Source organism: Pelmatolapia mariae, linkage group LG2 (genome assembly GCF_036321145.2).
Source record: "Pelmatolapia mariae isolate MD_Pm_ZW linkage group LG2, Pm_UMD_F_2, whole genome shotgun sequence".
Lineage (NCBI taxonomy): Eukaryota > Metazoa > Chordata > Actinopteri > Cichliformes > Cichlidae > Pelmatolapia > Pelmatolapia mariae.
This window is the reverse complement of record NC_086228.1, coordinates 7,343,928-7,357,204: the sequence shown is the minus strand read 5'-3', so window position 1 is coordinate 7,357,204 and position 13,277 is coordinate 7,343,928. Positions and strand designations below refer to the sequence as shown.

General features: G+C 38.7%; 2 protein-coding genes across 2 annotated transcripts; both read left to right on the top strand.

Moving 5' to 3' along the window:
* Positions 1-3,482: 3,482 nt before the first annotated feature.
* Positions 3,483-7,403, top strand: rack1 (receptor for activated C kinase 1). The gene is made up of 8 exons (XM_063492288.1): positions 3,483-3,699; positions 4,167-4,338; positions 5,428-5,575; positions 5,948-6,043; positions 6,221-6,331; positions 6,598-6,738; positions 6,963-7,073; positions 7,291-7,403. Exons 1-8 carry the CDS (start codon positions 3,591-3,593, stop codon positions 7,354-7,356), a joined length of 954 nt encoding a protein of 317 aa, XP_063348358.1. The 5' UTR covers positions 3,483-3,590; the 3' UTR covers positions 7,357-7,403.
* Positions 7,404-8,940: 1,537 nt separating this feature from the next.
* On the top strand, positions 8,941-11,985 carry nme5 (NME/NM23 family member 5). Its single transcript, XM_063492276.1, has 5 exons — positions 8,941-9,083; positions 10,600-10,805; positions 11,232-11,332; positions 11,441-11,559; positions 11,655-11,985. The coding sequence occupies exons 1-5, from the start codon at positions 8,958-8,960 to the stop codon at positions 11,736-11,738; spliced, it is 636 nt and encodes a 211-aa protein (XP_063348346.1). The 5' UTR covers positions 8,941-8,957; the 3' UTR covers positions 11,739-11,985.
* The last annotated feature ends 1,292 nt before the right edge of the window (positions 11,986-13,277 follow it).

Sequence of the window (13,277 nt, the reverse complement as noted above, 5' to 3'; positions counted from 1 at the left end):
CTAAGAGGTGCGGGCAAATCTGTGCCATACTTCATGCATTGAATTTAGAATCCTTCTAATCATTTCTAAGTTCTGAATGATCAGGTCAGGTTAAGATTAGCAGTAAAACTTTCCTTTAAAAAAAAAAATCATATACTTAGAGATGGATCGAGTGACCTTGACTCATCCCTTAATTATGTTACTATGGCAGGGGTTCCCATGATGCACTGAGCATCTATTTACCATTCTCTTCATCACATGCCACCACTACATGTCATTGAATTAAATTGTGCTCTCTTCTATAGGTTGTTTTCTCCTTATCTCTCTGTGCACCCGTTCTTTTTCTCTTATTTTTAACCCACACAGCAGCTGGTCACTGCAGATAACTGCCCCTCCCTGTGCCTATTTCTGCCAGAAGTTTCTTCCTGTTAAAAGGGAGTTCTTCCTTCCCGCGGTCACCAAATGCTTCCTCATAGGGGATCTGCTGATTGTTGAGGTTTTCTCTCTAATATTTTAGAGCCTCTACCATGCAATACAAAGCTTCTTGAGGAACTGTTGTATATCAAATATAAATAAAATTGTTATTGGAATTGATCTGACTGCACTAAAGAATTAAGTGGCATGTCCATGCAGTTTTCTTGTTTTTTAGGTACTCAAATGTATTCTCCAGTTATCAATAAATGAAATATAATTTTACATTAGTTAGCAGGAAATTAATTTGCAACAAACGGCTAGAGACAGAAGACCTCTGGATTGGCAGACCGGAGTGGTGGTTCCCATCCTTAAGAATGTTGTGCTCCAGCTATAGGGGAATCACACTACTCAGCCTCCCGTGAAAGTCCATGCCAGGGTGCTGGAAAGGAGAGTCTGTCTGCTAGTTGAACCTCAGATACAGGAGGAACAATGCGGTTTTTGTCCCAGTGGCAGAACACTGGACCAGGCCACGCTGGAGAGATTATATCTCTCAGCTGGCCTGGGAATGCCTTGGTGTTCCCCTGGATAACCTGGAGGAAGTGACCGGGGAAAGGGAAGTCTGAGCTTCTCTGCTCAGGCTGCTGTCCCCACGACCCAGCTCTGGATAAGCGAAGGAAAATGGATGGCTGGGTGGATACACAAACACCTAGAGACAGAAGATTAAAGGAATAATATTAGAAAATGTTAAGTTTAATTTGTCATTTTATACATATTTGGACAGAGGAGCAAAAATGTACACAGTAGGAATCTTGAAGAACAATTAAATGGATTAATTCTATCATCCTACCAGCAGCGGCTGTATGCATGGGGACAGCACTGATAAATGACAACACATCCGAGCTACCAAGTTGATGTTTAGAAGAAAATATTTGTAAAGCTCAGAAATCTTAACAAGCATTTTATCATTCATATATATACATATACATATATATATATATATATATATATATATATATATATATATATATATATATATATATATATATATATATATATATTTAATCATTTCAAAATGGCTCATGTTTATTAGTACACACAAAACACAACTTTGTTTTTCATGTATTTGGTTACGTGCCTATGCAGAAGGACTTTGAGGATGTGAAAATCAGTAGGATTCATTGTTTTGGACCCACTGATATTTGCATTAGATTTTACCAAAAGCCAAAAGCTAGAAAGTCTACAAAATAAATGGAACAGAATAGAAATACTAAAAGGGAGTCTAAGATCTGTGCAAACATTTTTTACGTTGTCACAGGTCTTAGTCTTGTTTAAAGTGGATTTACTTTTGAGGCATTACAAAAGTCATAGTCAACAGATATTGGGTTTACAATTCATTGGCTAAAGAGCCAAGACAAAAAATGAGAGAGACACAACTAAAGACTTTCAGTTTGTTAACCAAATGAACCTTAAACAGTAATTAAATTTATGAGGTGGGATAGTTTTTGTCTGTGTTTCAGCAGCTATATGAGTGATCGAATGTTAGCTGTAAGCAAGACAGAAGGCCATCACTGTGAACAACTATATTTACACATAAAGAAGTTGGCATTAACCACAACAGAAACACTGTCACCTAAACAAAACCGACCAAAACTTTAAGCGTGGAAAGATGTGCCATTGTTATTTCTATGTTAAATGTTATGTTAAATTGTTATTTCTATGTCAAATCATCTAAGACTACAATTATTTCATTTTTAAATATTTTCTGAGATGCTGTAATGGAGCTGAACCATTAGATCGTTCGTTGTGATTACACCAATGTTTACATATGGTACACTTCACTGATTACTGAGCTCTTGCTGTCTACACTCTTTGACAGCAGGCACTTTGATATGAAATTTGAGTATCAAAGAAGTGTTTCTGAGGAGCTCTGTCTTTTGGTAAAATAAACAGTTAAAAAAAAACATCTTTGATTAGGTCTGTCATGAGCATCTGACATATACACAATCACTCAGGATTAAATACCCGCGCCTGTGACAAAACATTTCGCCCCTAGAGGGTGCTATAATTAAAAGCAAAGCTTCACACACGTCTGAACAATTACAAAAAAACTCAACGGGTGTAAAAAAAAAAAATTCTGAATGACAATATAAAGTGAAGAAGTGAAGAAGAAAAATACAGATTAGAATCCAGATCAAAATAAAATAATCCTTAATTCAATCACTGAAGTGGAAGAATTCACACACTGTATAATAAAAAAAGAATGAATTCTGCTGCTCACAGTTTCATACCATGAAAAATAAGCTGATATATACAACACAGACCTGGCTAATACAAAAACTAAACTAAAAAGAGTTAATTGGTTTTTGTTTTGTTTTTTAAAAAAGTTTTTATTTGAATACCTGTAGTGATTTTCCTAAACCTTGCGTCTGGCATATGTCCTCCATACAACAAGAGACTAAAACTAACACTTAATCTATTAAAAACTAAACTAAACATTTGGAAGCAATAAAAAAAAAAAACAACCTGAAACTAAACTGAATTAAAAACAATACGTCAATATGAAATAAAAATGAAAACTAATTAGGAAATACATAACTGTATTAAGTATTGAAAGCATTTAGAGCCAGGCAACAATTCCTTTTCTTCTTCTTCTTCTTCTTTGATGAGCAATAAAATAGGTTGTACGTAAATACAAGTATTAGACGTTACATGAATTAAGCTCAATTTCTATTTGGGTAGAGAGCATTAACAAAAATTACTATAACTGCGTTTTGTGTTTTATTTATTTATTTATTATTATTATTATTATTATTATTATTATTATGAAAAACGTGCCTTGATACATTTTTATGATTATTGTTTTACATGTTTGTTTGTTTTCGGGGCTTTTTGAGGACCATTTTTATCAAAACTTTTACTAAATATGACGTACAAAGAGATCATGAATTTAACATAATCTGTAGCACATACTAGACTGAGGTTTTCTTTTCGTTTCTTTTTACACACGTCGCTGTGTAATGGGCTGAAGTTCACATATCCCAGAATCCTCCGCGGGCCTCTCACCCCCTCTTAGTTTTTGCATCCGGGTCTGAACTTCCTTTTCCTCTGTGCCTAGATGCGATGAGGACCTAGGTTTTCCCGGACCTCTGAAAAATCCGAATCCATCCTTGCAAAAGGCACCACCGAACCTCGCCAAAATGACCGAGCAGATGACAGTGAGGGGGACCCTAAAGGGGCACAGTGGATGGGTCACCCAGATCGCCACTACGCCCCAGTACCCCGATATGATCCTGTCGGCGTCCCGAGGTGAGGCTTCCCCCGCCGGTTGCGCCAACATGGCTCAGATAGCATTATTAAGCTAGCTGCTGCCGCTGTAATGTGAGGCAGATACTTAAACTGGTGTGTAAGGAGCAGATAAAACACGAGTAACCACGTAATATTAGATAAAGAGGACTCAAACTTTTAAATAAAAAAGATCCTAACTAGCTGGAAAGAAGCAGGTTAGCTAAGCTCGCTAGCGCTATCTGTCGTCATCTGTAACAGACCCGTTGATGTCCATACTTGTTAGGAGGGTTATAGCACGTTTAGTTACCTGAATAAATGTAATTATTTAGCAACAAAACCCTCCTAACCTTCGTAGACTGAGCCCGTGGATCCGAAGTTTAACAGGTGTGCATGTAGTGCTAGCAATAGATGCATGCTGATGCTTAAAGTATTCATTTCCTGAATGAATATTGGACGTGGAGACATGAAAACGTGTTGCTTTTTTTCAGACAAGTCCATCATCATGTGGAAACTGACCCGTGATGAAACCAACTACGGTATCCCCCAGCGCTCCCTGAAGGGTCACTCTCACTTTGTGAGTGATGTTGTGATCTCCTCTGATGGACAGTTTGCCCTGTCTGGAGCCTGGGACGGGACCCTCCGCCTGTGGGATCTCACCACGTAAGTGCAGGGAGTCTTTACCCCTGGGCAGATGTTTAGAAGTACAGGTGAAAAGCCAAGTCTTCTAAATGACATTTTATTTTTAAGAATCACTTGAGTTTGAAGAGGCCTAGTGCTAGTTTCTCAGATCTGTTATATGCCAAAAATAGTCTTACACATGAAGTGTTTTCTTAGTTTCAGAATATCAAATTGTTCTCTATACCATCAGTAGATGAAATCTGATACCAACAAAGCCTAAGTTGTCTAGATCAGGTCACACTGACTTTTCAGCAGTCTGATCGACCTCGCGTAGACAGAACCACCACAAAGGTAATGGGGAGAAGGTCTGTGCTCAGACAGGCACAGGTTCTGTCAAACCCATCACCTATCCTCTTTCCTTAGTATGAGCTCAGAAAATCACACATCCATCAGCTGCTGTTACTGAATTTGCACACTGGACTCACAAAATCAAGGGGAAATGGAAGTTTGAACATAATTTAGCTGATTTTTGTTACTGTGTGGGAGCAAAGTCAGAAAACAAGAGGGTTTTTTTGCTTAACAGATTATGGGCAAGTAGTATGGAAGAAACTGTAAGTGTAGCTGCATTCTTTGGTGATTTCACAGACTACTTGTGAACCCAAACCACATAGTTTGTCCTTTTCTTCACCTCTGGCCATTGTGTTTTCCTTGATTTTTCATTTCTTTTATCACTGAAAACTCAGTTGAGCAGCAACATTGGTGTTTCTTGAATGGCCTCAAACAGCTGGCTTTTGGGTGTGCACACCATTTCACTGCCTAAGATCTATGCTGAAAACAGTGATGGTAATAAATGTGCAGATGGTCCAGGTTTGCTGGATTGTGCATCCACAGCTTTAAAATCTTGAGTTGTATTTTTTATTCATTTTTTTTCAGTGTCAGTGTTCACATTGTAAAACAAAGACACAAGAAAAACTGGTGTAGTAATTTTTTTTCTGGCTCTTAAATTAATGTCTAGGCCTTGGACTCATCAGTAGTATTTGGATGCAGTGGCAGCAGGCATGCATTGATTGGTTATGCTAAGGTGTGCAGTAATTTAGTTGATCTGAAATGCCTGCATATTTTTCTTCCTAGTGGTCTCACCACCCGCCGATTCGTTGGACACACAAAGGATGTTTTGAGCGTGGCTTTCTCTGCTGATAACCGCCAGATCGTGTCTGGCTCCCGGGACAAGACCATCAAGCTGTGGAACACTCTTGGAGTCTGCAAGTACACCATCCAGGTGAACTTCCATCTAATGCTCTCCTGCAGTTATCAGCCAGTTCTTAATGCCTTAATATTATTTTGAATGAGACACTTAACACAGTTAAAGATGCTAGCTTTAATGTAAAGCAACTAGATGGCACTTTATTGTTGACATCTACATTTTCCCCACCTTGTTTGCCTGATTATGATAAAATGATCTGGCAGATGATAAAACTTTGTTATGTGGTTTGTCTGCTCTATGATTATTACAAATTTTGCATGTATTACCTGATCTCGTTGATGAGAACTATTGATGAGGGCACAAACCAAATAGCATCACGTGACGTATTTAATACCAGCATAACTCATAATCTGGCTTTGAGAATTCACAAAGCTCTTTATTTTGCAGGATGAGGGCCACACTGAGTGGGTGTCTTGTGTTCGCTTCTCCCCCAACAGCAGCAACCCCATCATCGTCTCCTGTGGCTGGGACAAGATGGTTAAGGTATGTTACCTTTGTGGAAACTTGGTGTTGTGTGGTTTGCTCAGTGATTTAAAAACTTTTTGCATGGCTAAACTGAACTCGGTGATGAGAATTATTTATGAGAGCAAAGCTCAGATAGGCTGACACGATGGCACTTATAACAGTGCAGGCCTAACATAGTGTGCCCCTTGCTCATAGGTGTGGAACCTGGCCAACTGCAAGCTGAAGACCAACCACATTGGTCACACTGGCTACCTGAACACAGTGACCGTGTCTCCTGATGGCTCCCTGTGTGCATCTGGTGGAAAGGTAAGGCAGAGTTTAACTGAATGTCTTTTTTTTAAATCATTTTTATTCCACTTAATAGGAGTAAATTAAAGCCTGCAGGTTTCAACAATGATGTATTCTTTACATGCATCTGTTTTAATATTGATGACACCAGAGGCTGTTACTGAGTGATTCCTGCACCTTAAAGAGATCATCATTAGTGCTGAAGATTTTTAAAAGTGACTGCGTGCTTTAAATGTTACACAAAGATGTTTGAACTGAAGGACATCTTCTGTCTTCCACATTAGGATGGCCAGGCTATGCTGTGGGACCTGAATGAAGGCAAGCACCTCTACACCCTGGACAGCGGTGATGTGATCAACGCCCTTTGCTTCAGCCCCAACCGTTACTGGCTCTGTGCCGCCACTGGACCCAGCATTAAGATCTGGGTAAGGCTTCACACTCTGGTATCAGTCTGTGTGTTAAAAATTAAAGTTGTAAAGGGCAGTGATGTAACCTAACATGCCAGCTGTATTCTATGATGAAAACCAGAGGCTGTTTCTGAGCTCTAACCTCGTTTGTTAGTTTAATAATAAATTTTGGTGCTCAGCTTCAGTCACTGTTTTATACCTGTTAGTGATCGCACTACCTCTTGGCTCTTTTTTTCATGTAGGATCTGGAGGGCAAGATCATTGTGGACGAGCTGAGACAGGAAGTGATCAGCACAAACAGCAAGGCCGAACCCCCACAGTGTACTTCCCTGGCATGGTCTGCTGATGGACAGGTAAGAAAAACATATTAAGCATGTCTCACTGTCAGAAGAGGTGCTTTTAGTGTTTTACCCCAGTGATTATTCCCATTCACTTTTACCTCTGATGTCTACTGGTGACAGTCCTGCAAATATGAGGGGCACTAAAAACAGTTATCTGAATATGATCGGACTATAAAATGGCAGAAATTGGTTGATAAGCATTGACTTTGTGTTCTCCGTTTCTTTACAGACCCTGTTTGCTGGCTACACTGACAACCTGATCAGAGTGTGGCAGGTCACCATTGGAACTCGATAAGAAATCCTCGTTGAAGCAACTTTAAATAAAAGACTGTTTGGAAAGAATGTGTCCCGTCTTGCTCTGAACATTGTATAATATTGGTGGTTCTCATATAAGTTGGTTAAAGTAAAGTTTATTCATATAGCACATTTAAAACAACTGTTGATCAAAGGGCTGTACATTTAAAATGATCAAAAGAGATAAAATTGACAAAATTTAAGAAAAAAAGCATAAAATGAGAAAATTTGAGTAAGAAATAAAACAAAATAGAATTCATTCTGGTTTAAAAGCCAAGGAATAAAAGTGGGTTTTTAAACTGGTTATGAAAGTGTCTAATGTTGGGGAGGTCCTGATGTGAAGAGGGAGTTTGTTGTACATTTCAGGAGCAATCACAGCAAAGGCCAATCTCCTCTGCTTTAATCTGGACCTTGGGACAGCTAGGAGCATTTGGTCCCCAGACCTCAATGATCTTGAAGGAATTTACCAGTTGAAAAGATACGAAAAAAAAAAAGGTACAAGGGTGCTGACCTGTGCAATCCCTTGAAAAGTCAATAGTATTAGTCTGATTTAAGAAGGAAGCAAATGAGATCTAGTGTAATATTTAAGTGCAAGTTTGTGGATCTCAGATCTTGTACCTTTTACTCAATTGTCTGATATCTTTAGTTAATGGTTACTTTTCAGATCATGTTACAGATGCTCCCTGAATGATAAAAGCCTCTTATCTCTATATCTGTTTTATGAATAAGATTTCAAATATATGAAGGGTCAGGTCTACTGTTCCTACTCCCTGAGTCAAGAGAGAGAAGCAGGTCACAGAGCAGCAATGCTACAGAGTATGAAGGTTTGATGTGATCTGTATACAAAGAGGCTCAACTTTAAATATGTGCAGTAAAAGGCCTCAAGTAGTCAATTAAATGGCTTTTGTAAAGCATTAATGTCTACTTTAGTAATATTTAAGTGTTGCTTTAAAGTATTTTCACTGTCATCCTGGTAGTTCAACCAGGGTGGTAAGGTGCCCCCTTATTATACTGTGTACCACAATGTGACAGTCCTCCATATTTAAATTACTTTGGTTTGCAAAATCTATACGAGTCACGAAAACAAGTCTGATTATCAGATCTGCTGCTGGAATAACACTGTTAATAGTTATTGCCACGCAAAAAGGGGGCATGCAAGTACAGCTATCCACGAAAAGGTTTCTTCACTGAGCTATAACATAATCTCCCACATCATGTTTATTGTGATTCTTACTATACCCTGAGATATTTGGCAAGATTTTATGTACGGTAACTAAACAGATTTAAGAGAAGCTGATACTTTTTTGACGAAGGGGGACAAATATTTATTGAACCTTTGTATTCGCGAGTTTGTACATCGTAAGAATTGTCCTGCACGCGGTGCCGTACACGTGTATCCTAGCAACAGAGACACGCACATCCAGAAGGTGGGTCAGTGGTTTAATTGAACGAGTAATCGCAGTTTGGCTTTTAAAAAAGCATTTTTATAATGAGGCTACTCAAACTCTTCATTGTCAGCTGTTATTAATATTAAGTAAATTAGTATCATAAAGATAAATGTCACAAGCGTTTGTCTGATTTAATGTTAGCGAGCGAGAGGAGATGGATGAAAGTTCACCTCTTCGTATTTATGTGGAAAGAACACTGGCCATTATTAAACCAGATGCCATCGACAAAGCTGAGGAGATAGAGAATATTATCCTAAAGTCGGGCTTCACCATCCTGCAGGTATGTCAAAGTTACGTTGGTAAATTACAAGATGAGAACTGTGGGGTGCACTTTGTTGTGTCAGGGACGAGGCTATCCAGCTGAGGATTTTTGAGGAAATAATTTATCTATTTTCTATTATAAGAAGTGTGATATCTTCGTTCATATAAATGCACCTTTTAAAAGTAATAGATTTGCTTCCTTTGCAGATATCAGTAGCGCAAAGGTTTTCCACTAGAGGGCGTTAATGTCCAATGCAATTCAATTTTATATAGCGTCAAATCTCAACAGCAGTAACCTCAAGGTGTTTTATTCTGTATGGTAAAGACCCTACAATCAAACGTCCTTCTTTGAACAAGCATTTGGCAACAGTGGGAGGGAAAACTACCTTTTAACAGGAAGAAACCTCTAGCAGAATCAGACTCAGGCAGGGGTAGACATCTGATGCAACTGGCTGGGGGTGATGGGAGGAAGACAATAACTTAACAACAATAATAACAAACAATAGTTGATAATACAATCACTGGGCACTTTATTTCTAGTAAACCTGGATCCCCTTTTCCCTCAGAACCACCTGAATGTTTCATAGCATGGTTGTCGGAAACATTCCAGTTTGAGATGATTTTAGCTTTGTGACATGGTGCGTTGTCTTGCTGGAAGCAGCCATCAGAAGATGGGTATATTGTGTCATAAATCGATCGTACATCTGGTACCTAAAGTGTGCCAAGAAAATGTACCCCACACTATTACACCACCACCATCCAGAACCATAGATACAAAGCAGGATGGATATATGCTTTCGTGTTGTTTATGCCAAATTCTGATCTTACCATCCAAGTGTAGCTGCAGAAAGTGAGACTTATAAGGCACCAGGCACCCGGTGTGGTCTTCTGATGTTGTAGGCCATCTGCTTCAAGGTTCAATGTGTTGTGCATTCAGAGATGCTCTTCTGCATATCTTGGTTGTAACCACTGGTTACTGTTGCCTTCCCATCAGCTCGTAGCAGTCTGTCCATTTTCCTCTGACCTCCCTGAGAACTGGTGATATTTTCTCTTTTTCTTTATTTTATCTTCTCAAGTCAATTGACTGTAAACCCTAGAGATGGTTGTGTAGGAAAACCCCAGTAGATCAGCAGTTTCTGAAACACTAAGTTCCGCCCTCTGGCACAAACAATCATGTCAATTAAGTTGCCTTTTTTTCTCATTCTGATGCTCAGTTTATACTTCAGAAGATCTATGACTACGCATACATGCCTAAATGCATCGAGCTGCTGTGACGTGATTGGCTGATTAAATATTTGCATTTATAAGCAGTTGAACAGGTGTACCTAATGAAGTGACTAGTGAGAGTATGTGACAGGACAAACCATTTTGGCACATGGTAAAAGAAATAGAAGTATGCATATGCAAATAGTAAATAGCCTCAGAATACCAGCCTGCAGAAATTAATCTGATCTACTGTGGTTAGAGATAAATCATGACTGTGTTCACCACCATGTGCTTTCTCTGCCATATCCAATATTTAATCCCTGCATTAGAAGCGGAAGCTGCTGCTAAGTCCAGAGCAATGCAGTGATTTCTACGCAGAGGAGTATGGAAAGCATTTCTTCCCCAGCTTGACGGCCTTCATGAGCTCTGGCCCCATCGTTGCCTTGACGCTAGCACGGGACAATGCTATCGCCAACTGGAAGTCCATCATAGGACCTGTCAACAGTGCCAAGGCCAGAGAAACCCATCCAGAGTGGTCAGTGTCATTCCTTGGGATAATGAAAAGTGGGGTGTAATTAGATTTTGAATAGAATAGAACAAAATCAAAGACTGACATTATTACACAACATATACTGTGCAGCATGCTCACACTTTGGTGTAAAAGCACTTGAATATTTCTCTGCAAACCTGTCCCATCCTTGGACTCAGACAAATGAATAACAGTAATAATGTGTATTATTTACATGGCTTTTTTTTTTTTATAAATTTGACTTGTATATAACTTACAGTGTTTGATTGTAATTCTGGATCTCAGCCTCAGAATTTTAGTTCACCGTGTCCTTTGACTGACCCATCGTCGAGGCTTGGTATATTACTTTTATCAAAGGTATGGGTTAAAGGTCGGCTCTGTTAAAACTCATACGCAGATGTACAAAAAAAAGAATGCTGTACTTTTCTTCAGCCTTAGAGCAAAATATGGCACTTCTGAACTACAAAATGCCCTTCATGGAAGCGATTCATTTCAAGCAGCTGTAAGGGAGATCAAATTCATGTTCCCAAACTGTAAGTAATTTGCACACCCACACATAATCTTCTATACATAGAGATCTTGTGCATATGCAAGTGTTTTAAATGCTTTTCATTCTTTGACCTATGTGCTTTTTTATGCAGCTATAATTGAACCCTTACCCTCAAGAGAAGAAAATGAAGAATACCTGAGCAGGTATATAAACCCAGTTCTGCTACGCGGGCTCACTGAGCTCTGCATGAACAAGCCACTCAACCCCATTGTAAGTATTAGAAGCTACACGTGTTCACTCATTAGCCAGCTGTTTAGAGCTTTGTGAACATGGGGATTGGTATCTTGTATGTTTGCTCCTGATAGATTTGGCTTGCAGACTGGCTCATCCAAAACAACCCAGACCAACCTCAAATATGTGAAGCAGTCGTTGTGGAAGAGGACCAATGAGAGGCAAACAGTGGGAAAAAGGAGCAACGAGCACAGAGTTTAATGTCTTTCTTTTTGACTGAGAAATGAATCTGTTCAACGCTATAATGAAATAAATCATATTTTCAGTCGTAAGCATCTGTTTGCTTTCTGGCATAAATCAGCAATAGACTGGTGATCTGACTAGGTTGTACTTCACCTCTTACCTAAGCCCCAGAATTTGGGTTAGGAAAATGGATGGATGGATGGATGAAAGTTAAAAGTCTTCTTATCACTTAAATATAGAAACAATTTCTTAACCTTTAACTAAATACATCAAAAATGGCTGTGGCTCAGGAGGTAGAGTAGGTTATTTGCTCATTAAAGGCAAACAAAAGTGTTTAGGCATAGAAAAAGTGCTTAGTTGAATTAAGCTTTCTTAGAAGAAAGAAAGCACTTTCTTACTGCTTGTAGTAAGGTTTGAACTCTCAAAGCACTTTCTAAGCATTATGAATTTTGAAGTAGTGAACATGGTTGCACTGAATCCATCCGATAACCTGGGTCGACTGTATGAACCCAGCTGAGATCAGAATGTTACTTGTTGACAAAACACTCAGTAACTTTGATTTTGAGTCAGTTCTGTTGCTGTTGCTCCACTCAGATTGATTCACTATTAGTGAAAATAATAGCTTATTTGTGCATTTGGGTCTGCTTATTCAGTAAGAGGGTACTTCCAATACCATTTCCTACATTTATATGCTAAGATTGTTGGAAACGGATGATTGCAGTTACCCAGCTGTGAACATTTTGTTCTGCAGTGTGTGACTCTGTTTGTTCCTAACTCACCGGGTATACAGAAAGCTGCTTATACTGTAAACACAAGTGCTTATGACTAGCTCAGGATTTTTTTTTTCTTAAATAAATGGACTGAAGCATTATAACCCAAGTGTATATCCTTTTATCACACACATATTTCTGGTTAAAGGATTTAGAAAAAGAATGACAGAAAATTATGAGTTCTGTCAACACACTTCAATGCTTTTGTATCTGATTATATATATACAATTGTGTGTATTACAACCTCAAAGCCAATCAATTAGCTTTTACTGTGCACTGAAGACATTTGAGTGTGAAACCAAAAGATGAATTTGAGAAGAGAGATCAGTTTCATTTTTTTTATTGCCGTTACTGGCATCTAAATGTGTTTTTTTTTTAAAACATAGAATATATATAACTACATCAATTCTATGACTCATAGACTTCATCATATTTCTTATTTCTTCATTAGTTAGTCTCTTCATTAGTTATGTCTCTCCAGGGTTCTTTTTCAGCACCTTTTTCAGGGTTTGTCCTTTCAGTCTTTTCTTCATGAGTTGAAATGTTCAGCTGGGTAAAGATCTGGTGATGGCCAAAACCTCTCATGCCACAACTGCCACTGTGCTTCACAGATAAGCAGATCCCTTCTTTCTCCGTATATTGAGCTTTCCATCACTTCGGTGGAGGCTAATCCTTCTCTCATCATCAAACTGTTCAAGAACAACGGTGGCTCATCTTTTTACTTTTCTTTAAACTTCAGTTTGA

Bases quoted from the DNA above. Each gene is read 5' to 3' on its own strand.
- rack1 (XM_063492288.1), top strand. From the start codon at position 3,591: ATGACCGAGCAGATGACAGTGAGGGGGACCCTAAAGGGGCACAGTGGA. The intron at 3,700-4,166 runs GTGAGGCTTCCC...GCTTTTTTTCAG, and splicing joins GATCCTGTCGGCGTCCCGAG to ACAAGTCCATCATCATGTGG. The intron at 7,074-7,290 runs GTAAGAAAAACA...GTTTCTTTACAG, and splicing joins CATGGTCTGCTGATGGACAG to ACCCTGTTTGCTGGCTACAC.
- nme5 (XM_063492276.1), top strand. From the start codon at position 8,958: ATGGATGAAAGTTCACCTCTTCGTATTTATGTGGAAAGAACACTGGCC. The intron at 9,084-10,599 runs GTATGTCAAAGT...TCCCTGCATTAG, and splicing joins CGGGCTTCACCATCCTGCAG to AAGCGGAAGCTGCTGCTAAG. The intron at 11,560-11,654 runs GTAAGTATTAGA...TGCTCCTGATAG, and splicing joins ACAAGCCACTCAACCCCATT to ATTTGGCTTGCAGACTGGCT.